Source organism: Columba livia, chromosome 4, assembly GCF_036013475.1.
Source record: "Columba livia isolate bColLiv1 breed racing homer chromosome 4, bColLiv1.pat.W.v2, whole genome shotgun sequence".
In the NCBI taxonomy this organism is placed as follows: Eukaryota; Metazoa; Chordata; class Aves; order Columbiformes; family Columbidae; genus Columba; species Columba livia.
The window spans coordinates 52,330,389-52,354,179 of record NC_088605.1 but is presented as its reverse complement, the minus strand read 5'-3'; the positions used below and the strand labels follow the sequence as shown (position 1 = coordinate 52,354,179).

Genomic DNA, 23,791 nt, shown 5'->3' with positions numbered 1-23,791 from the left:
TCTGTCGGTGTGTTTTTTTATTGTGACACGCCCATTTATATTTTTAGTGTGACTTATGCTGACATCCAAGAAATAGGAAGAGTGCTTCCTATTTCTGTTGAAGCTTATTTCTAATGCTTGCTTTTCAGGAAAAGATCTGACTAAAGTACACAAGGGTAAACTGACACCTTGTCTAAACTGAAAGTTTGTTTTGGAACAGCTACCTGCTTTGGGTTAAGCAGACAGTGTATGAGAAAAGCTTCAGGGAAACCACTCAAGTCCTTTAAAATAGGAGCTAGTTTTCTGAGGATTCCATCAACTCTTTTGCCTACTTGCTAATTAAGCTTGTTTTTTCATGTGAAAATAATTTTAATTGGGAATTTATATAGGGAGAATTGTGTTATATGTATTGTGCTTACGGAATACCTCAAATACCCTTAACAAGAGCTCTAGCTCACAGGACAGATAGCTGAAAACCTTGGAGAAGAGGAGCAGCTCGTCCAAGGCCTGTGTGCACTTTTGCTTGGCATTTCCATCTACTATAATGACAATTCCCTTGAAAATTACAGGAAGTAAGTATGGTGTAGAAATAAGGGGACAGTAGGGAAAGGTTCTGTGAATGGCAGATGGTGTTTTAAGAGGCTTTTAACTGAGGTGATGCCGTCAACAATATTTAGTTGAAGCACAGAATAGTTTGGGTTGGAAGGGACCTTCAAAGCTCATCCAGTCCAACAACTTCCTGCCATGAGCAGGGATTTCTTCAACCAGATCAGGTTGCTCAGAGCCCAGCCTGGCCTAAGATGGGGCATCTACCCACCTCTCTGGGCAACCTGGGCCAGTATTTTACCACCTGCATAGTAAAAAAAATATTTCTATTTTTTGAATATTTTCTATGCATGTTCCTTATGGGATACAGAAAAACTGACCCATGGCTAGCTAGGCAAAGCAGGTAGTTTTTTTGCACAGGTCCTCCTAACCTGCATATTCTTGGGCTCAGAACAGATGTCAGTGGCACACCAAAGAAAATTGCATCTTGAATGTAAAGCATCTAGTGTGGTTAAGACTTGAGACAGATAATTAGTCATAACTGGGCAAACCACCTTCAGGAAAGACTGGGTTTGCTTCTTTTCAGCTGTTACACTGTGATTTATCTCTTCCTTTTAGGGAGAAGCTGAAACAGCTGATTGAGAAGAGAATTGGAAGAGAGAACTTCATTGAGAAGCTTGGCTTTATTAGCAAACATGAACTTTACTCCAGAGCTGCTCAAAAACCACAGCCTAGTTTTTCTAGCCCAGACCATATGATGTTTGATCATGAATTTACCAAACTTGTAAAGGAACTGGAAGGTGAGATGTTATGCTCATTTCTGTAGTTTGTGATGAACTGATGACTGAATTACCAAATGCGCTTAATTGTAACCTTATTAAAAGTAGTGTGATGATACTAAAATGGAATATTCTCAAATACGGGTTACAGTATTAGCTTTAAATTATCATAAACCCAGGCTCACAGTTGAAGTATTTAGTAAAAATACTAAATGGAGAACTTCATATTCTTAAGTGAAATGATTTCCAATACGTGCTGTGAGTTATCACACTGTGTCCAAGAGGTGTGTTTACCTCTGCTCACATAGAGACTAAAGTATTGAGCACATATGATGCTCATAGGAGCTTGATTCATGTAAGTATGCAATATAGGTATTTGCTGTTTCTAACTGATTCATTAAGAAAAATTATGAATGTTGAGTTTTCTGGCCTGTTAGAAAATGATAGGGACTTTATTTACTTGTTTTTGTTCTTCACAAAAGAGAGAGGTTGCCATCATCCATAACATCTAACTCATACTGTTTATTATTATAACGTTGCCCAACTTCTGTCAGTCCAGAGAAGGAAAAAAAACTTGAAGCAGCAACAGTAAAGATGGTTTTGCCCAATCATGTTTCATCTGCATATTGCCCTTGTAGTCTTAAGTCTTTTACTTGGGCAACAGCTATAGTGGAGACCTCATGCAAGTGAAACACAGCTTTTTTGAGGGAAAGGACTAAAAAGACCCTTTTGCTTTTATGAAACTGTGTAAAGCAGAAAGTGTGCAGAACTTGCTATTAAGAAATTGTTATTTCCAATTTTCTTAAACTTGTTTATGACAGCTGCTTTTTTAAAAGTACAGGTTGAATTTTTAATGCTCTGAACTCAGTTAAATTGTGAGACTGTTTTGAGGACAAAAGAGATATGTGAACTGGGCTTTCGCTGGCAAACTGTTTTTGACAGGTGTCATAAGTAAAGCTATTTACAAGTCCAGTGAGGAAGATAAAAAGGAGGAGGAGGTCAAGAAGACATTGGAACAGCATGACAACATTGTGACTCACTACAAAAAAGTCATTAGAGAGCAGGTAAGAGGAAGTTACACTGTACATGTGCATGTAGAAGTTTTTTGTTCTGGCTTTTGGCGGCACTGCAGGGCTGTTTGATACCCGACGTTCCAAAACAAGTAATAAGAAGTCTAGCAATGCAGAAACAATTATAAAAACACTTAAGCCAAGAATTTCTGGCTCAACTGAAATGTCAGTGTTTAGAAGAATGGTTAAGTTTAATTATTTTCCTGGGGTACATCGACTCTTTCCTGTATTTAAGTTTTTCTTTTCAAATGAGGAACTGCAGTATTTGAAGCCTTTCAAAAAAAGATGTAATTCTGTGCTCTCACCTTTGAAAAGATAACAGGTAAAATGTGGCTGAATGAAGAAATGAAGTTTGTCAATGAAGTCTGGGTATACTTGCTGTGGTTAGACTCTCAAATATTTTTCTTCCCCAACAGTAGTTAACTTGTTTTGTTGCCACAGCTTAGAGAGTAAAGCTAATTAACTTAGCTAATGTGGAGCTGAAGCAGGTATTTGTAGTCCAGGGACATGGAATAGACACAAAATACAGCAGTAGATGAGGAAGCCTCCAGTGAGGCTTTAAATACTCTTGAAGTGGAGCAAATGTGTTGCAGCTTCAGTGTGATGAAGAAAAATTACTATTGTCAGATTTAATGTGTTTCCTTTTTTTTTCTCCCGCTGTCCCTGCTAAGGGGATGCTGGAGCTTTCTTCCAAAAGATTTGGAAGGCATTGGTCTGCTGTGACAGGCTGCTTCTGTTTCTCCCTGCCTTTTTTCCTAGAAATAGCGATCTTGGTTTGCATGAGGCTTTTCTGTTTATCTCTCACAGGTAACACTGGCAATATCATGAACCAGTAGTGTGTACTGGTGGAGTAAAGGTTTTTCTGTTCTTTCCTTCCTGATGTTGTTGTATTCAAAAGCATTATTACTTGAAGTGTTGGGTTTTTTTTTTAATTATTATTTTTTTCTTTTTTTCAGGACCAGGAGCTCGAAGAATTGAAACAACAAATTAACATTTTAAAATCTCAAAATGAACAGCTCCAAGCAACAGTTACACAGCAAGTGTCACAGATCCAGCAGCATAAGGACCAATATAATCTCCTTAAAGTACAGCTAGGTAGGTTCTGGAAAGAATAATTAAAAAAAAAATTCTAGTGCAACAGAGCTTGTGTAATTTATGGCAAGCTATAGAACAGCTCCAGCAGACAACCTTCTGTCACTTCAGGCTTGCTGTTGTATCTTCTGTAGCATATACAAACTTGTGAGAGAGATAAAACACACTTTATACACGGTGATGTGAGTATTGCAAACAATTTCGTTTAAGCATCAGACTTGCCTCATTTCCTACAAATACTAGGTTTTGCTTTAAGTGCCTTGACACTACAGAGTAAAGCATGGGAATAACTAAAAGGACAGCTTGAAAAATGTGAGTTGTAACTTGTTCTTGCTTTGTGCTCAAGTTTTGTGTTTCTTGAAATAACAGGTCAGTTTTCTGCATGATCCGTTTAAGCACATGAGCTAGGGTCTCTCTGCCGCGTAAGCCCGTGCATTGGCAAAACAGGCACCTGAAGAAGACCACTATAGACCCCACAGGTCACTTAACTAGACACATGGAAATACTGGGATTAGTAACAGCTTCTGACCTGATCCTGATGTCACATCAGGTGCCTGGTGAAGGGTGAGAGCTGAAGCTTGCTGTAGGAACTGTTTGCTCCCAGGGAACTGCTGGTAGAGGCTTTCCACATCTTTGTTTCTTAAGCTAGTCCAAAATATTCATTGCATGTTCACACTTGGAGGGGGAACAGATTAGCCATGTTCTTTACTGAAGTTTGGATCTGTGAATGAAAGTATGAATTAGGGAAGAATTGTCATATCACAGGGTGTGTAATATGAGGCCTGTTACTGTCATTAGAGAGACTGCTAATGGAATGTTTAAATCAGGACAGTATATTCATGTAATTTTGGGGTCAAGTTGCGTGGTAAGCTGTATATGACATGATTTCAAAAAGTAATTCTATCTTTGGAATTATTTACGATTAAAAGAGGTAAGGAAACAATTGTCCTTCCTGTATTGAATGATCTGTCTATGAACTTACTTTGGATGAACTGAATGACTAAACCAGCACACAGACACAGCCTTGAAGGAATAGTAAATTAGAGGTCTTTGAACTTTTGATAAATAATTTTTAAACACGCTGCTTCAGTTCTTGAGTTAGAATGGCTTGCATTGCCTTGTGGGGTCGGAGGAGGCCAGTCAATACATACTTTGTGTTTGAAGCCAACTTCAAAATGATGTTCCTGTTTGTGACCTTTGTTATAAACTCTGTCTTTTAGGAAAGGACACTCAGCATCATAATTCCCACGGTGATACATTGCAGATGAATGGCATTCAGACAGAAGAAGTTAACAAATTGAAGGAGGAGTTGGAGGAATGGAAAACCAAGCATGAACTGCTGCAAGGACAGTTAAGGGAAAAGGATTCTGTGATTGAAAAATTAGTAAGTACTAACTGTCTCAGAAGAACTTGGTGTGGCTTCCAGTTCCTGTTTTCAATTTTAGTTTGCTGCAAGCTGTGTAAGTCCTCATTATTGCATGCTGATAACAGGAGCGATGGTGAGAGAGGGCTTGAGCAGGAGCCTTTTCTGCTTCACGTTGTTCCCAAGAGTACTTTGTGCAGTTGCCTGTTGTACTGTAGAATCTGTGTTCTTTATCGTGTTTTGGGTGGGGAAAAAAATGGTGTCTCCTAGGAGCATTCTGGGGGTAATGCCTAAGACGTACTTAGGGTGTCCTGCATTTGACCTCCTTGTCAAAATGCAGGATGATGCTGCTTTGATTTTGTGTGCGTGTCTTATGCATTTGAATTGGTGAAAGATGTTTTCACATCCACCTTACAGGAGGCTATCCAGCTGCTCTGTTGTAATCGGAAAGCTTTATGATGTGGATTTCTTATCCTTTTTGCACCTTGTCTACTGGGAACTTTAAATATGTTGTCAGACTGTGTTGTCAGAACACAGTCTGTCTGGTTCTATGGCTGATTTTCCTGTTGCTGTTGCAGAAGTCTTCACAGTTGGAAATGGGAACAGAGCAGTCTTCACAGATCAGCAAATCTGGTGGCTTGGAGCACAGCAATGAACTACAGAAGGTGAACTTGTGGTATTTTAGCAAAGCTGCAGTGAACAGTGGTAGCTGGGGATAGGAAGGAGCATGGATTCCTGAGCATGTTGATGTTTTTAATGGTGTATGTTTATGTGGTGACGGTAATAATCTTGGAGCATGAAGATTATGCATGCAAAAATGAATCAGTTGCTTTTGCTAAGCCAGTTTGAGCCAGCCAAAGACACATGAACTGATGCTTTGGTCTTGAAAAATCTGTTTACCCATTGGAAGACATACTTTTAAATATTGATATGAAAGCGTCCAGGTATTAGATGTATCCCATAGAGTAAATGTTTAAATATCTGAAGGTTCAATAATTTAAGGCAGCTGTTACTCAAATAATACTGTGATTAGGAAACTAATAATGCCCGGGCTGATAAGTCATAATGAGTTTCTGCACCAAGATTAAACATGGTGGAGGATGCTAATGGAAGTGCTAGTGGTGTGAAACACCTTTATACACATGACCAAGGCTTGGACAGGTGGCTTAGTTGAACATTCTACAGAAAAGAGTTTGTAAGACCAGGGTGGAAAATAGTGCTTGTTGCTGACTAGTTTTGGCTTCTAGAGAAATGGTTGCTGTGCTCTTATTGAGAGAGAAAGATACAGCTTCCCTCTCATGTATGCTAGTAGGAAGCAGTTGGTCTGGTAGCAATTAACTTAAGAAAAAATAGTGAATAATTACCTTGTTTTATCAAATTAACTTAAAAGTATGTTTCTTCTTTGTTTCCCAAAGGAACTGGAAAGGCTCAGGAGTCAGATACAACTACAGTCTGCAGAAATCTCTAAACTTCAGACTGAGAATCAAAAGCTACAAGTATTGGTACCAGTAAAAACTTGCTTGTTTTCTCTTTGGGGACTAAATCTTGATGACTTTGCTTTCCTGTCTTTTAGGAAAGACTATTGTTTTAAAAATGCTATTGTTTTAAAAATGCGCATCAGCAAGTGATTCCAACAGTGTTTCAAATCAAGGAGAGTGTTACCTAGACAAATCCTTCATGAGGAAAGAGGGGAACTTGCAGTGAAATTAGTTGTCTGTGAGGCCATTGGTCTATGGTATTTTTAAATCAAGGAATACCAACTATTCAGTGTTTCAAGCTTACACCTTAATCAAAGGTAATAGTCTCCCATGAGAGACAAATGCATGATATCATGTATTTTAGAGGGATCATTATTCTTCTAAACAGCTGAGGATACTAATTTGAAAGTCTGTGTACAGCTGAATGGCAAATAGTAGGTATATCTGTCTGTGCAGACCTCCAAATGCTTCAGAGCTTTTAGCTGTGTGTTGAAGAGATTTGTTAATAAAGCCTTAGAGAAAAACTAAATGCGATTCTGTCCTCAAAACTAGTGGATGGCATTAGACAGTGAATGTTCATCTAGGACACTTAGACAGCGAGTTGCATGAAAACATTCCAGACATTTCCACTACAGAGCTGCAGGAGCACAGGTAATGCAAACAATGTTTGGTGTTCAGGCATAATGAGAGTAGCTCCCGTGTGCCCTGCTTGACAGCTCTGCTATAATAAAGACAGGGTAGCTGGTCTGTGGTGGCTGGACTCACTTAGGCTCTTGCTTGTGGCTGGCTTGTTTTGACTTGTGCGCAGAGCTCTAATTTTGGCATTGTAAGAAAGAGGACTTGTGCCAGATAAAACATGAAATGTTTAATGTACAGATCATCTGAGAGAGGAAGGCTTTTAAAACCTCCACCATCTAAAGTCTCAGCTGCTCTAAGATGCCCTTGCACATATGTTGGCCATTTATGCTCATGAGGCAAAGACTCATTCAGCTGCTCTATGCTGCTGCCAGTTGCCAGGCCACTTAACTGCCATCCTGCAGACTGTCTACCTTTCCTAGAACTTTGACTTAAACACATATAACTGGAGAAGCAATTAATGCCATAATGCAGTTTTAGCTGAAAGACAGCTGCCACAGTTTGGAAATAGCAAGTTTGGGTAGAGCTGGCTGAGACTAAACTATTGCTTTTTTTTAGTAGTCACATAGAAAATTTGGATGTTTAGCCTAATTAAAAAATCTTTGGCATGTAAGAAGTACTTGAGTGAAAGCTGGTGGCCTGTACAAGACAGGATCTGCTGGAGAGGGTCAGGGGGAGTCTCTGTACAGTACAGCTTCTGTGAAATAGAGGATGCATATTGTGTTTGCCTTTTTGTGTGCATGTGCATATGTGTTTAAGACCCCAGGAAGCACAGATCTGTTCCCTGATGCCTTGCAGTGCAGGAGATACATACCTGTCACATCTTGGCTATGCTGTAAGAAGATAAATTCTACAACTGACTGTAGTGTCTTAGCTTGCTGTCATCGTATGTGTGGCATTCAGTGCTCTGATACCAAACTTCTCCACAGAATGCAACTGCAGATCCTGTGTTAGGACACAGCAGTGCAACAGCAGCACAGAACTCTGAATGGAAGGGACGACTTGAGCAAGAAATAAAAGAATTGAAGGTTGGTAGTGGATCACCAAATTAAGTCACTTGATACTCAGCCTTCAGTGAAGACTTCTACAACAGGAAAGGCTCGGGGTATAAGTAATTTGTTTCTTCAGCATTGTAGATGTTTCAGGTTATGGAAGGGAAACTGGATGTGTCTCTTCCATTTATTTTCACTTGGGAAATGTCTGCCTTCAAATAGTTGGTAAGGAGAGCCTAGCAAATAGCTTTATTCTGACATGAGCAATCCAGTTTGGCTGGGAGGATGGTAGCCACTGTTCAAGACTTCTACCGATCTTACTCCTGGTTGGTAATAAGGGGTGTTTGGGTAAGGAAGTGTGTAGGAGTAGGGCCACAGGGTGCTTGGTGAAGCTGGAGCAGTTGCAAGCAGTGTATGGAACGTGTTGGTAGGAAACAAGGTTTCAGCTGTTCCCGTGCTTATGGTGTAATTTGGTGTGGGATTTTTTTTTTTCCTGTTGCCAGAGTGAAGTAAAAGCTCTTTCTGAAGAAAAAGCATCACTAAAAGAGTACCTGGATTCATCCAGTAGTACCGTTGCTATATTGCAAGATGAGAAAAGTAAACTTCAGCAGGAAGTGGCAGAATCAAAGAAAGAACAGGATGATCTTCTGGTGCTTTTGGCTGACCAGGATCAGAAACTATCTGCACTGAAGATCAAATTGAAAGATCTTGGTGTACCGGTAAGCAGAAAAATGGATCAAGTGAGTTCTCAGGTTTGTGGCAGGTCTGAGTGGGCTGGGTATGGTAATAGTTGATCCAGTAAATCTGGTGAGGCATGTTTCTATAAGTAGGGGGCTGTTGAATCTGTCAGAGTTGCTTTCTGAACTTATATTGGCATCCATCAGTAAAAGATGATTACTGCTTCTTGAAAGCAGTGTTGAGTTAGGGATGCTGAGAGGTACTTGCCAAACTCCTGTGATGAAAGCTACTTGTAATGTATGTCTGGAATGATACCTGACCATGTGCCTGGGCTTGCTGCTGCCAACTAGAAAGTAGATGATGGCCATGTTCTAATCCTAAGGGATGGTTCCACAGATAATACCGAGTCATAACCAAAAAGCTTTAGTCTTAAGCAGTGCTGCAGCCTGTCAGGGCAGTTTCTGTGAGCCTTGTCTTCTCGGCAGTTTCCTTTAAGAATCCTTGTGACTCACATCTGAAAGTGTGACCGCAAGATGGACATAACCAACTGTTGTGCTGCAGTTACTGTTACAGATATGTTTTCCTCCTCAACCTATTTGGTCAAGAATGTTGGTTTTAGTTCACGCAACTCTGTGGGAAACTGAAATGTGTATGAAGAAACTTGTTCAGATTTACAGGGCAAAACCGATGGTGCTCAACAGAGACTGCTGTTTGCAGTAGTCAGCCATCCTTAGTAGAGAAGTTAAACTGTGTGACAATACAAGATGACAGTTGCCTTTATTAAGTGCTAACTGATACAGCATGATAATTTTAGGTTAGTTTTAAGCTTATTTTTCAGTCCCTCAGCATTTGTCTTGCCTTCAAAAGGTTGGATCAGAGTAAGGGACATTACTGTTTACAACAGATCTTTCTTAATTTCAGGTTGAAGATGAAGATGATATTGAATCTGGAGATCAAGGGGATGACGATGAGGATGGGGATGAAGAGGAACAAGACTAGAATGCTCTTGTGTGTTACTGTGAAAACTAGATTGCATTGCTGTTGGGGAAAAAAAATCTATTATTGGTATACAAAGCAAATCATCTGCTTATGAAAAGCAGATGGGAAAATGACAACTGTGGGACTGGTCATAAGTTACTGAAGTGTTTGAAAAAAGTTCATGTTAGGCAAAGCCAACAAAAATCACTGTTTAAGTTATACATGAGTCTCCCAAATTGTACGTGTTTAGAAGTTGCTTCAGGCACTGTTTAAAGCATGGGGATGGCAATGTTGCTGCCTCAGTCATTGACAAAAGTCCTGTCTATTCGTCTATGGTTTTAACTTTCTAGGACTCTTAACATAATTAAATACAACAGTATTTGGTTTAACATCTGTCAAATAGAATAATTGCCTCTGCCTTCAGCATGGAGCTTCAGTGTAATTTGTGGCTGCTTTGAAAGAGCAGTGGCAAGGTGGAATGGTTGGTGGTGGCTGTGGTGTGTGCTGGCCGCTGTGTCGGCCTCTGGGCTGGTTCTCTAGGCATGAAGGGACCTGTACAGCCTGGAGTGCCTCAACACCTGATACGGCTGCATTTGGAACCTCCCAGAGGGAACCACAATACTGTGCTAATAATGTGGAAGAGGTTTCAAGGAAACCTGTGCAAGATGGTGTTTTTAAGAACAATCTCTTTGGAAAAACAAAGTCCAATACACTCTTTCTAAAGATCTAATGTGCTACCCAGTCAGCGTAAAAATAAGTAAAAATCTTGTTGACTACTTCAGTAAGGAAATGAAAGCTACTATGATTTACATAACTTATTGGCTCTTGACAAGTGAATAAAAGATGAAATTTTAAAAGAAACTTAATATAGTAAATGCATCAATTTCATTTTTTGGTAATAAAAATAGGTATGTCCATTTAGTACTCATTTAATTATCTTGTCCTGTTTTAATAAAATGTATTTTAATACACATGTAAAATTGTCTAAAATCCAGTCTAGAGTGGCAGATGAAGGTAATAATATACCATGTACTGGAGGTTCTCATCACAGGGGTATATAGGGATGCTGGTTTAGTTTTTGCATTTTTCAACAATGTAGACTTCAGTAGCTGCTTAACTTCCTAAGAGTTTGTTTGAGTTTTTTACACAATCATTCTTTAAATGATAATTTGAGAAAGACCAAGAAGGAAAGACTTTATAGAAGTCACCTTACACTCTCGGTGTGTGTCTAATATGAAATCATTGGAAAGAGTAGTTCAAATAAGCTCTGCTCTTGACCTTGGTCCTTAGCCATATTTTTGTGGAATTGGGGAGAAAAGGGCAAGGATGAGAAGCAATGGCAGAAGAGGAGCTGAAATAAGGCAAGAGATGCATGGATTACAAAACCAAACAAAACCAACCCCAAAACCAACCAACCAAAAAACCACAACTAAACCAACAACAAACAAAAAACCAAAAAAACCCACAAACAAACACCAGAAAGCAAATAATCACACCGCCAAACCCAAAAATCAGCAAGGAAGGTATGAAGTGTCTTGATGTATTTTGTTTTTCATGCATAGGAGGGAAGTGAAGGCTATTTGCTTTGTCAAGGGTATTTTGGAGCTCTTGTCAAACTACACTGAGTGATGTATGGTGCTAGAAGTTAGGAGGGGGAATAACAATAAAAAGTGTAACTTCTGCCCAAGCTTTCTGTGCTAGAACTGATCACAAAATAGGTGAAATGGTATGCTGTTATCCTTACAGATACTACAGTCACAAGGTGGCATTATTACAAATAGCTGAAGAATTTAAGTACTTAGTTCCCGTTATGTGCATGGATATAGGCTGATATTCATCATCCCCTGAAAATTCTCTTTAAAACTAGGTTTCTCCTTCATGCACAAAGCAAAGAGAGTCTTTAAGCATGGTGTCTGTAATCTGTTAAAGAAAAAAATAAGTTTAAATCTGGACTTTATGGTATGAGTTTTATATAATGACCTGAATCATACTAGTTGTCAGCTTGCTCATAAGCATAAACACAGACTTAGGATGAAAAAATACAAGACGTGATTGATGGTCTGGCCTAATGTTGACTGGGAGCTGTTAATCTGGCAACCTTACCTGGACATCAGTGCCACTCCCAAAAAGATGGTTTGCTTCAACGTTTTTTTTTGTTGTCATTCTCTGCAGTGTTATGCTTGAAAAATTCTTTCTTTTGGAAGCAACTTCAAAATGTTTGAAATGGCAAAAAAAAATGAAGGAAAAACCAACTAGGTGGTCTAGGAAGTGCAGGAGACAAACTGATTGCAAACAGGTTTTTAAAAAGCCTGTTCAAAGTGCTTTTTAGAAATCCTGTTTTGTTGATGATTTTATTGCACCATTCTAGTGGTGCACCTTCCTGCTGTTAGTAGGTGTGTCTGCATTATAACTGTATGATTGGCAAACAGGTGGCCTTTGACTGGAGGATATTCACTGTGCATTCTTGGCTGTGTTGTGAGAATTAGATTTATTTTTGTTTCTTTGGAATCTTGTCCCATCATGACTGGGACATCATGAATGCAGAGGATTTTTCCTCACTCTGCGCAGGGCTTGGATCCTATCCACATAGTCTCTTTGTCAAAGCAAGCAAGTGATTGTGAGGAGGTAAATATATCCCTGGTTTCTAGCTTGGTTGTTGCACATACTGACCTTGATACAGAAAAGGCGGCCCAGGAGTGCTGACCTGCAGAGAGTACCAGGAATGAAAAGCAGAAACAACTAATTCTGGTTATTGTATGCTAACAGTAGAATACCATAACCCACCAGGCAGTGTGGGTGCAGTCATATACATCCTTTCAGTGCAAGGGTTTTCAGAAAAGGTCCAGTGCTGTATTATCTGAACAGGGCAAGTCTCTGCAATTTGTTTAAGACAGCTCCTATACAATCTTCTGGATCAGTTGTTTGCAAAGTACAGACTTCAGGGAAGCAAAAGCAGCCTTACCTGTGATACGCAGCCTCTGCCTAATGCTGATTTGCAAGCTCAAAAATCGCGGAACCCTCTTCATTTGTGTGAATTTCTTACTAGAAAGTAAAACAAAGTGTTCAGCTTAAGAGATTATTTTTTGCAAATACTTCACTAGGAAAAAAAAAAAAGGTCTCACTTTCTTAAAATTACAAGTATAAGGGAAAGCCTGAATGGGGAAGAGATGGGAGACTGAGTGGGGACCTAGTTGCCAAGCAATCCCTCAGCTCCCAAGTTATGCTGGAGGGAGAATGAGGACCTTTTCAGCTATTCTTCCTGAGTGCCCAAGTGTTGGCCAAACAGCATCTCCATTTTAAATAAATAGCTGACTGGGTTCCCCCTGCCTTATGCAGTTGTGAGCAAAAGGATACCAGTTGCAAAAGGACAATTACTGTAAAACAAGAACGAGGTCCTTGTGGTTGGCTGAGCTGTACACTTTTCTTCTGTAGCTCAACTCCGTTGTAAAGTGAAACATATATTCGATTTGTTTGCTATTCCTCTCAAATGCTATTTAAGGTGAGACTAGCATCATACTACTTATTTCTCTCTGTTACACCATTTGACAAGTTTCTAAATCACATCTTGCACCTGCATGGCACTGTTATGCCTGTGTGCTTTGTGTGAAACAGCCTAATCACAGACCCTTTGCAGAAATGGGTGTTGGGAAGTGACATCTACAGCTCATCTTTACCAGATGAGATGTTGTAGATCATCTGGCATGCTGATCCAACTAAACTGATTTTTGAAAAACCACAGGAGCTCTTGGTGGAAACAAGTGGTGAATCTCTGTCACTAGATAGGTAGTTGCAGCCCTTAGAAACTGCTCTCTGAAATTTGTAGCCCCATTGAGAAGGCTGTAGGGTTTTCTGTGCCTATCTAATTCCTTTGCTCCATGAAGCAGCCACAGAACATGACATTACTTTAAAATGACAATTCAGAAATAAGAAATGGGTCTGGACAAGCCTGGGATCACTTTCTGCTGCTTATTTAAGAAACCAATAACTTTATGATACTGTGCTTCTTGATCATGCTTGCCCCAGATTTCCAACAGGTGGAAGCCAACTTGCGGAAGCACAGAAGTCTATGAAGAAACTTTGCTGGTACTTGCCTGACTCTGCGTTTGCTTCTTGAACTCCTGATCACCTGCTCTTCCCCCTGCGGACAGATTTGTTACCGGTATCTTAACATATTTCCAGGGATGTTATCTGAAAGACCTTTCTGATTCATTCTGTATCTAGTTTATCTCAGGTTTTAGCCTGTCATACCCCTCCCTTTAGAATAAAGGGCAGAGTGGAACAAAGGGTCTGCATATTCACAGCTTAAGACACAAAGTAGTTGCAAAATGGTAGGATCTCTGCTGCCTCAGTGGCAGAGGTGCCAGGTTGCTGCATGCTCACATCTCTAACTCTACAGGCTCCCTCTGTGGTGTGTACTTACACCAGTAAATCCATCACGGATTTGGACATTTCACTGGATAGCTCCTGGATAAACATATAGTCCCAAGGCAAATGAGAAATGAGGTTTCCCCAGTAATTAAGGGAGTCCTGAGATACGTATTAATTTAAACTATCAGTATGAGCCTGCTGAACACTCACAGTGACATGCAGTCTAAACTGAGACCAAAGCACATCCAAATATTGTTTCATGTCATCACCCATGATGTATGACAGCACAAAGTCACAAGGTGTGGCTCAACGTGCCCTCCTGGAGGACGCCAGACTCTAATCTGTGTGCTTTCAGCCCCCAAAATGATGATGCAAGGGACAGCGATTTACTGCAGGCTGCATTCTTCTCCCAGTGGCTCGGGCAGGCATTCATGTAGCTAGGAGGGAGAAAGATGCTGAGATAATTAATTAGTTAGACCTTGTTTGTCCTTAGGCGGCCACTGTAGCCAGCTGGGCCTACCGCAGTGATCCTGGGGAACGCTTTCCTCGTCAAGCTCCAGCGTGGCCACCAGAGGTCACGGTCTTCCCACATATGGCACAGAGACCCAGCTAAAGCAGCCCTGAGTTGCAGGCTGGAAACCCAAGCAAGTGGAAGGGTTTCCAAGCTAACCAGATGCATTTGGTTTTAAACAGAACTGTAAGAGCTACAGTGTAGCTTACTCTCCTGCTACCCAAGTCTAGTAATTCTGAACCCAAAATAGGATTAGCAGCTGGCACAGTTTGAGGACAGGTTTATTTGAAACATGAGCTCATAGTGGAACTTAGGTTTGGACTTCAGCTGCAGGGAGCATGTTGCCTTGTTGAGGCAGAGCAGCCAGCGAGGCTGTCCTGCAATGCACTCACAGTGGCGTGGGATTGGCTGTTCACAGCCAGGGTTGGGCTCTGCAGGAAGGGCTGTGCCTGCTCCAGGGATGCACACAGTGAACCTGCAGCTGCAGGACAGCACAGCTAGTGTGGGCTCCATGCTCCAGCATGTCTGCAGTGGCTACTTGTTGTTATGCTCCTGCCTAGTAGCCTCTGAATTCCGGAGATGTCTATTGTGTACTTGTTAAGCAACAAACGTGTCTCTTCTGCTGAACTCCACAGGGTTGTGCCTGGCAGTCACAAGCTGGTCAGTCCCAGGTGGGACAGAACGAAACCTGTGTATGCATCTGGTATCAGGCTGAAGCCACCACTGTGTTGGGTTGGGTTCAAACCTTACAAACTCCAGTTCAGCATTGTGGTGATGCATGTGGAAACCTGAATGCCCATCTTTCCACTATTCAATGGAGAAGTAACAGATTGTAAGAGGAAGAGTGCTGCACCAAGTTAAAAAGTCCTATTTTACCACTGATCCACCGTGTGACCTCTGCAGATGAGAAGTGTGACTGCCTCAACCTCCACGCAACTTCCTCTCCTGGGCTTCTGAAAACTCCAGCGATGCAGGTCATGCTGTATGTGGATATGGAACCAGCATCTCTGTTACTCCTTTCCCAAGAGACTGTGGGGCTCCTGGGAAATGCAGGTGTGTACTCAGGCACGACTAACTCCCGGTCTGAGGACAAGCTCGGGTATTGTGCTGCCCTCCCATCCTCTCTCCTCCCCTCTCACTAGCTCCTTTTTTGTTAAATTGCTGTACCTGAGTTTATTGCAAGGTGACTGCAGTGCTGCTTGTTTACTTACGTCTCAGTAAATCATGGAGTTAGTAAAAAATCTCCCAGGTTGAATGAAAAGCTTTATCTGACTGGAAATATCAGCATGCTTGAGATCACACAGGGTATGAGCAGCATGTGAAAATGTTTCAGATACCTTGTTAAATGTTTCTAAGCTGTTTTAAAATACAAAAGGGGAAAAAAATCTGGAAATAAAAACAGTGCTTCACAAAATTAAACTTCCACATTTTTCAGTACAAAATGTTTCAGTGTCTCAGCTCACACAAGCATCAGGGAAGGACTGCCTGAAAACTTCAAATGCATAATGTTGTTTATTTGTTGGGAGGATTGTTTTTTGGTTTCTTTTGAGATGGAGTGGTTCTGTCAAACAGCTCTTGATTAGAAAAACATTTTCCCACATGGCTAGAGAGGACAGTATATGTTAGGATGCTTGGTGAATGAGCAAGGGCTTCTCTGGCCTGTCACAGCCATAACCAAGTACAAGAATACATGAGGCTGCCAAAGGTTCAATTTAATGAAGCTGCTTGTGGTAGGAGGCAGTTGGCTGTGGGCCAAAGCAACATGCAAACACAGCAGATAGGGTACCCCAAGGTGACAGCAGTAAGATGCTCTCCATGGAAGTGAGTTCTCCCCTGTTCTTTCCATTGCAGCTGCCCCAGAGGGTGCACTGTGAATGTGCATGGGGCTGGTGCTTTGGCTGGTGCAGCAGAGGCAAGGACAGAGCAGGCTTTAACAGGGAATTTTTAAGGTTAACTGATCCCTTCTCAGAAGAAATGGACAGGGTTGCATCAGCAAGCCCAGCTGTACAAACACATGCCAAAGGTAGAGTAGAAACATGCCAGGCTCACTCATCACTCCAGGAAATCCGCTCAGATAAGAACAAACTTTCTCTATGATTTTTTTTTAAATCTCTCAGACACCTACAGTCAACTTTTGGTCACAAGCTGTCTGGAGCTGATTTTTATCTGTGCACTTTAATGGGAAGGAAGGAGGTGATGGTTAGGCAACTGATACAAGGCTTCCACTCTGAGAAACCTTGGCTTCAGCTAGTCAATTACTCACTCCTCTTCCTGGCAAGGCCCAGTCTACCTGCTTTTCAAAGTATTTCTGAACACATGTAGCTGCAGGCTACAGGACCGACTGCCATGCCAAAACTAATGGGACTTGGACTGAGGTCTGAAGGGGCATGAATTGCTGGGAGTTCTGCCACCCTCTGGGCAGCCCTTGCAGGTCTGTCTTCCTCTTGCAGCTGCTACGAACTGAGAGCAACTGCTCTCCCCAGTTTCCTGCTCTGTTGTACAAGAGGGATATCGGGTACCTTTTGTCTAGAGGCTAGAAGCTTTCAGCAAGGAGATTGCACCTTCATTTCCAACAACGTTTTCAATACATTATTCTTAATCCAAGACCAGACTTAGAGGCATCTTTTCTCCAACCAGTGTGTCCGCCTATTTCCCACACATGTAAGTGCATGTCCAAAGGGGAATGGAGTAAACAAGGACCCTCTGGAGGTTCATTCCCAGCTCTTGGCAGATCATGCTTTCCCCTGGTCACCTGTATGTTGTGTTTGTGGCATTTCCCCCACACCCATTGCAGCTGGATACAGTATATGCAACTTTTTTTTTGGCTTGGTTTTAAAATAAGGTCAGGTTCAAATAGCTGCCTGTGCCACTGTGCACATGGCCTGCATATCTCTGTGCATACATGGGGACTCTGCACTACTATTCCCTGAATGACAGATGCTATCAAGCAGTCCTGCCAGCAGTGCTATGTTTTCTGGCTGTGACTGACTTGGTGGCATTGAAGGGCTACGTCAATGACAGTTAGTCACAACTTGCACTTATTGTGTACTTTGCAAGTTCACAGAAGCAGCTGGACTTACGACAGCTATGTCAGACATTGGACAACTTCAAAAAGATACCCTTTATCTAAAGCTGTGCTCTAGATGTGCACTCTCAGGCTGGTTGCATCATCTGTACAAATCACTGACTTGGTCCTGCTCTGTACACAGAGAGCGTGCAAGGCCCAGTGCTGTGGGTGAAGTGCTCTGATGTGATTGCTGCGGTACTTGAGACAATTTCCTGGTGAAATGTTGTATACTCTTGAGTCACATCCGCCCTTTGCTCTAGTAATCTCCTGCTTTGACCTCAGCAGACAGCAGAAAAGATGAAGTGAGAAATCCCTCCCCATTTCTGCTTTTACCCTTGAAACATAGCTTTTACAATGGGTCTGGCTAGACAGTGTTTTTCTTCAACCTTCAACTCCTGTTTCAATGTTCCTGTTGACGCTCCCAGCTCGTCATCAGAAGTTTGTGCCGACTTCTGATTGAGCAGATAATGTGACAGTTACCCTTTCTTCCCTGTTGCTTCATGGTTTGCAACAGGACATTAGTCAAAACAGTTGCTTCTAGGAACCTGCTGTTTCAGGAATGACCTATCTACAAATATCTGCTACTTGCAGATTTGCTGCTATATTCCCCTGAAGTATCTCCCAAGTAAAGTGTCAGGGCAACAGGACTGATGATGTAGCACATCTTTCCATCTCTGAGAAGATGACAGGACGGACAGCAGCTATAAGTCAACATGAGATGGGGAACTGCATGGAGGATCCCTGCTTTCTGCTCCTTATATCCAGTCCTCTCTGCCACCAGGGGAAAGCAGTACCTCTTTCCTTGGAGCATGCTGGCAGAGATGTGCTACTGAATGTTTGTTGCACCTGTTATTCAGCAATGTGCATGAGCTGCCTGAAGATCTCAGGGCCTGCTCTGTCTGCTCACATACAGTGTCCACGTCTGACAACTGCTACAGGCTGTGGTGCTGCCTGGAAGGAAGGAGCAAGCTAGGAAGGAAGAGCATTCTTGCAGAGTAAAGCTAACATTTGGTTTCTCCCCACATCTCTGAATGTGGTTTCCCAGTCAGATTTCCAGGTGTGTGCATATGTCTTGCATCTGTCTAAATCCCAAATAAACACCTGAGTCCTAGAACCCTCAGGAGAGACATAGAGGGAGGGAAATCCCCACTTTAAATGGCCTCATTCTTGCAAGGTCTCAAACCATGCATGTGCCATGTATGTGGTTTCTACAGCAGCCTTCCAGTTTTGTCAGACATAGGTGAGTACAAGGCAAAAGAGTTTCAACCCTTTGTCTCTCTGGTTTTTGTCTAAAGAAAAAGGGAGGGTTGCTGGTGTGATGGCAAAGCCACTCTAATGGGGACAGAAATGGGGACCACCTTGCAGTTGTGGCCTAAGGACAATAATATTCACATGGCCTGTGCATGGCTCCTTGCTGACCAGTCCCTCCAACAGCTCAGCTGGACAAGAGGAGAATAGAAGAGGTCCTACCTGCTTAGAGTTTTCTGGCTCAAAGCAGAAGGCAAAGTAGGGATGAAGGAGCTGGCCTAATGCAAGCTGCATTCTTGTAACACCTCAGAAGACAGTGTGTCTGAGCAACAGCAGCCAGTGTGCCTGGCAGAATACCAAATGGGCAAAGACATACTCTGTCTACTGACTAAACGGCAAGCAATCTCCCGTGAGATCCTGGCAGCAGGAGGTATTCTGTAAAATCACAGCTTCTGCTGTGGTGTTTGTTTTGTGTGGATTTTGTCCCATCACCATTGGCAGTGGGGAAGCTGCTCAGTGTGTGCAAACAAAGGCACTCAGGAGCCCTGGGCTGCTCGGACACATCCCAACCCTCACATTGCCTTGTCATAAGCTGAGCATGTACAGCCATACAGACATCCATCACACGTCATGGAGACTTCTATGCCAAGAGCTGGTCTTTGACTCAATTGTTCTCCCATTGTCTCAGCCCTGAAGGGTGGAGGATTTCTTTAGAAACTTCCAGCAGAACAAAGACTTACAGCTGATATGGCTTCATACTAACATCCTGCACACCCTGTGCTGATAGAAGAGTGTTGAGTAAGAGTACAAGAAGCATTTTTGCCTTTCTATATCACAGCTTTTGTTCTCCTCAAAGCACTGAGACTCCCAAGAGTTGCAGACCTGACAGTTCTAAAGACTGCAATGGCACACAGGGCAACTGCAGCTCTGGTGTACTTCTGGTCTGTGGGGATTTCTGGCTTCATGCTGAGTAGTTTTGTTCTGTCTGGGCTGTGCTCTGCTTTGGGGAGGGCTGTTAACGCTAAAAGGAAGTGCCAGAACTTTGGAGTCATACCTGGTATCAGTGAGGAAACTTGAATGACTATGTATTTTCCCAAACCTGACTTCCTAGTTTTCAAAAACACAACAAAATCAACTACATATATTGCATTATACATTATATATGTATATATACGCACTCATTTATCCTTCTGAAAAGTCACAGATTAGCCAAAGTGAGCCTGCTCTGGATTTAGCAAAAAGAAATCTGATGTAGCAGCTTTGATTTATGTATCTAGGATGTTGATACTGTTAGCTAATGCTTTCTAGCTCCTCTCTGTGCTATTAAAAATTCTTTACAAGAGTGGCCTCATAGAAGCATTTTTTTATCATTATTATCACACAAAGTTTTGAATGGAGCTCAAGAAAAGGTGGTACTGAAAAAGCACCTCATATGAATTCATACTAAATGCATATTTTATGAAACAGGACTGAAATGTGTCCTGGAGATTGATTTATGGCATGTGATGGAAACATTGTACCTCAGAGATAGATTTTGCTTCAGTATGGATGTACACGTCCATGACTCTACCTTTAATCTGCCTAAGACTCTAATTAAAATTTATTGCCATGGCTGCAGGTCAAATGAAATACCTTCATATGCCTCAAAGATCCTTCCATGCTAAGATCTTCGCTAGCATCAGTAGGATGGGGCGCACTTCCCTGTTATTTCAAAGACTTCGTACTGACAGGGGCTGCTCTTCAGTATCTGTCTTGAAAGAGAGATATTGCTGTGCTGGCGTTAACTGCAGCCAGGACATCCTCAGGTGACCAGTACGTGTGGGTCACAGCAAAACCCACAGCTTCTGATGAAAAGGTCCCACTGACCTGAGAAGCCGGTGGTTTAAAATCTGCCAAAAAGCATAAAGATCTTTACTGTGGCATGAAACTGGAAAAAAAACTATGCCAAGAATGTATTTAAATACTACCACTGGATGAACTAATATTATTTTAATCTGGTGGATTGTTGATACAATCAAAGAAATACACTTTCAGGAAATTAGTATTATAACTTGGATTTGACAAATACATTTGCTGAGTCAAGGATTAGGAGGGTGTGGCACTTTTCATTTTTGTTTCATTTTGTTTTCATATAATTTCATTTCTTTTTAAGGAAATGCTTTGGATTTTTTACTTTCTGCGTTCATGGTGAAAATAGCCAGGATTAGAGGCTGAAAAAAAGGAAATGTTTTGGTCAACAGCAAAGGAAGTTTTGATGAGTCTTCCTTTCACTCTGTTGAAAAAATACTTTCAGGCTGATGCAAAAGGTAAGTATTTTCTTTGACTTGTTTTTGGTTTATCCTTAATAAAAATGCCCTTCTCAACCCCACTTTTTGAATGTATCTACTCACAGCCGATGTATTTTATATATAGCTGTTAACAGTCTGTGGGGTTGTGAAGTTGAAACTGAAAAATTAATGCAGCACTTCCAAGTTGATGCTGTTTCTCCAGCTCCACCAAGGTGCAAACACTGCTTGATCAAAAATAGGCTGAGATGAAGTGCCTGTCCTGCTCATTGAAGCAGATGGTTGCATTTGAAAGGCAGTGGTTTTCTGTGGCATGCTTGCTCCAAAGAGAATGCTGCTGTAGCTGATCTGGTTGATCTTGTATGATTTGGAGTTGGGGAAAAGGGGGGTTAAGCTGACGACTCCCTATGAATTCAGAATACACACTGTCTGTGAGTACTCACAAATACTGGCAGCTCACATGTGTTTACGAAATTGGAGGAATTTGATCCTTCATTGTAATCTGGCCACATTTGAGGCAGTTTCATGTGTAGATTGGGAAGATTTCATGAGTTTTATTTTATAGTTGGGAGGGTGAAGGGTGCTTTTTAGAGTCTACATAAAGAATGCAAGGCTTTGCACAACCTGCTGGCAAATCAACAAAGACAACTTGGAAACTATGCTCCTGCATTGCTCCTTTTCTTTATATCTATTTGGTTTCCATTTCCAATTACCAAGTTAATTGTCAGTGAAACAAAACTGAGCAAATGGTCTGGCTTATAGCAGGCACAAGCAGGCAGCACAGACTCAGCTGCCAGGATACATTCTGCCAGTTGCAGAAGTCAGGACTCACTTCCACAGTCGTAAAATTAAAAATGAATTAAACATCCAGCAGATGTTAATGGAAGGCACAAACCACTCTGCAAACCGCAAGCTTTGGAAGAGGCACAAACTAAATGCAGCCAGGAAATCCCCCACCCAGCAAGGACCTGGAAGTTGCCCACACCTGAAGGAAAAGTTCCCTTAATTCTAGAGTAATGTTATCATATGAGTAAAACATCAGACCTTGCTACCTCCCCTGACCAGTTTCCACTAACTGGTAGGTTCTCTACTTTCTGAAGACCTGATTCTGTTCTCCTTGAGTCAATGGCACTTTGTTATGATGTAGGTGTCAAAGGAGCACTTCTACCAGTCAGTACCTCTATAGACAGCTGGGTCACAGTCTTAGAACATTTAGGGCTGGCTGAGGAATGAAGAAAGGGAATTCTGTCCATGAGTTAGAAGGAAGGCTAAAATTCTTGGTAGAACCAGGTTGTGGATGTAAAATGGAGTAAAATGTCTTTGCTCCTATCTTTCCTATTCCTTCACAGATATTCAAAAGCTGACAAAGATTACAGGGCAGTAGATAGAGGTGCATATTTTACAGATAAGGTAAGGCAGCTGTAAACATGACCAATACTCACCAGGAAGAAGCTGCCTGGAACAACAGCCCCATACTTTTCCCTCTGGCATCCCATTTCACCTGGCCAGAATCTTTGTTAGGGTAACACATCTTTTCTGAAACCCACACACTCTTTCTAGCAGTCAATTTTTCATTTCCCTATACACACACACCTCCCTTGCCCCAGCATGCCCTTGTTAGTCCAGACTGGCTCCAGCTAACATTATGGGTATTTATCTTGTAGAAACAATCAATCACTTACATCTTCTGCTTTATGGGTGTTCTCGCATCTGGCATCGGGCTCCATTACTGTTTTTTTTTTGCATTATGGGACCTCCCTGTCTTCCTGGAGACTCTGCTGTGCTCCCAGCTCCATGCATCTGTGCCAACAGCCACAGGTCAGGCCCTGCAACAGAATGGGGAAAGACTTTATCTCTGCAAGGGCCAGCTACTCCTTTTGCTTTCCAGATATGCTATTTTTGGGAAATGGGAACTTATTTTAATCATCTGCTGACAAAAATGGACTGTGCTGGGTGAATTTCAGAGTTCTCTGGGAGAAAAGCTTTTGGCTAGTGCTACAGATGGAAGATAAAACCAATCAGAGAGACACTAAGCATACACATTTTCATGTGTAATTTTTTCAGCACAGAAATCACTCACTATGAAAAGGCAAAAGAATAACTCAAGGTCTCTGGAGACAGAGGCTGTAGTGGTGATGAGCTATGTTTTCTACAGGAGGCATGAGCTTGGTACTGTTATTTAATTCTCAGTGTATCAACGGAGCATATTTACATTGCAAGTGTTCTTTGTATCCCAATTCATCTAGTCAAGGCAATTAGTAAGTATTTTTAAAGCTTTCCAAATAAACTTCAAAGCTGGAGCATTTTTTGTTGGCAGGGAAGGGCTGGCTACGAGTGGGAGCTCTGAATGCCACCTGCTGAATACTTCCTTCCTGCCATCAGGGTTTTTGCCACAGATGGGCTTCTCCTGCCTTCGTTTCCTAGCAGAATAGCCTCATGAATCATGAGAAAGCTCTAGAAACAAACCAAATATTGAAGAAAGAGGCTGGTGCAGCAGGGCTCAAAGCAGAGGCTGGAAAAGAGTTACACAACTCCCAAGACCAGTGTCACAATTAAACAGAGTGGGCTGCTGTTTATCACCTCTCTCCCAGTTAGTCTTACTCATTTCAGAAGCAGGACTACCCACGTTCAATGAGGGCAGCATGTGAGGTGCACGTCTGGCCGGACATGGGCCACCCCAACCCACGAACTAAACAGGCAGAGCAGAAACAAGAGGGAAAA

At 41.8% G+C, this 23,791-nt stretch overlaps 1 protein-coding gene across 9 annotated transcripts in view; it reads left to right on the top strand.

The window, feature by feature from the left end:
• The window catches only part of USO1 (USO1 vesicle transport factor), a 37,499-nt gene extending 26,975 nt beyond the window's left edge, over nucleotides 1–10,524 (top strand). For 4 of the 9 annotated variants that reach the window (XM_065061678.1, XM_065061683.1, XM_065061682.1 and 1 more), the window contains 10 exons: nucleotides 433–551; nucleotides 1,144–1,325; nucleotides 2,247–2,368; nucleotides 3,331–3,469; nucleotides 4,687–4,850; nucleotides 5,408–5,494; nucleotides 6,245–6,331; nucleotides 7,873–7,971; nucleotides 8,439–8,654; nucleotides 9,535–10,524. In XM_065061678.1, coding sequence (XP_064917750.1) covers nucleotides 433–551; nucleotides 1,144–1,325; nucleotides 2,247–2,368; nucleotides 3,331–3,469; nucleotides 4,687–4,850; nucleotides 5,408–5,494; nucleotides 6,245–6,331; nucleotides 7,873–7,971; nucleotides 8,439–8,654; nucleotides 9,535–9,612 — 1,293 coding nt within the window. In that variant the 3' untranslated portion in view covers nucleotides 9,613–10,524. The remainder of the gene's footprint in view (nucleotides 1–432; nucleotides 552–1,143; nucleotides 1,326–2,246; nucleotides 2,369–3,330; nucleotides 3,470–4,686; nucleotides 4,851–5,407; nucleotides 5,495–6,244; nucleotides 6,332–7,872; nucleotides 7,972–8,438; nucleotides 8,655–9,534) is intronic. The other 5 variants (XM_065061676.1, XM_065061677.1, XM_065061675.1 and 2 more) reach the window with 2 other exon arrangements.
• The last annotated feature ends 13,267 nt before the right edge of the window (nucleotides 10,525–23,791 follow it).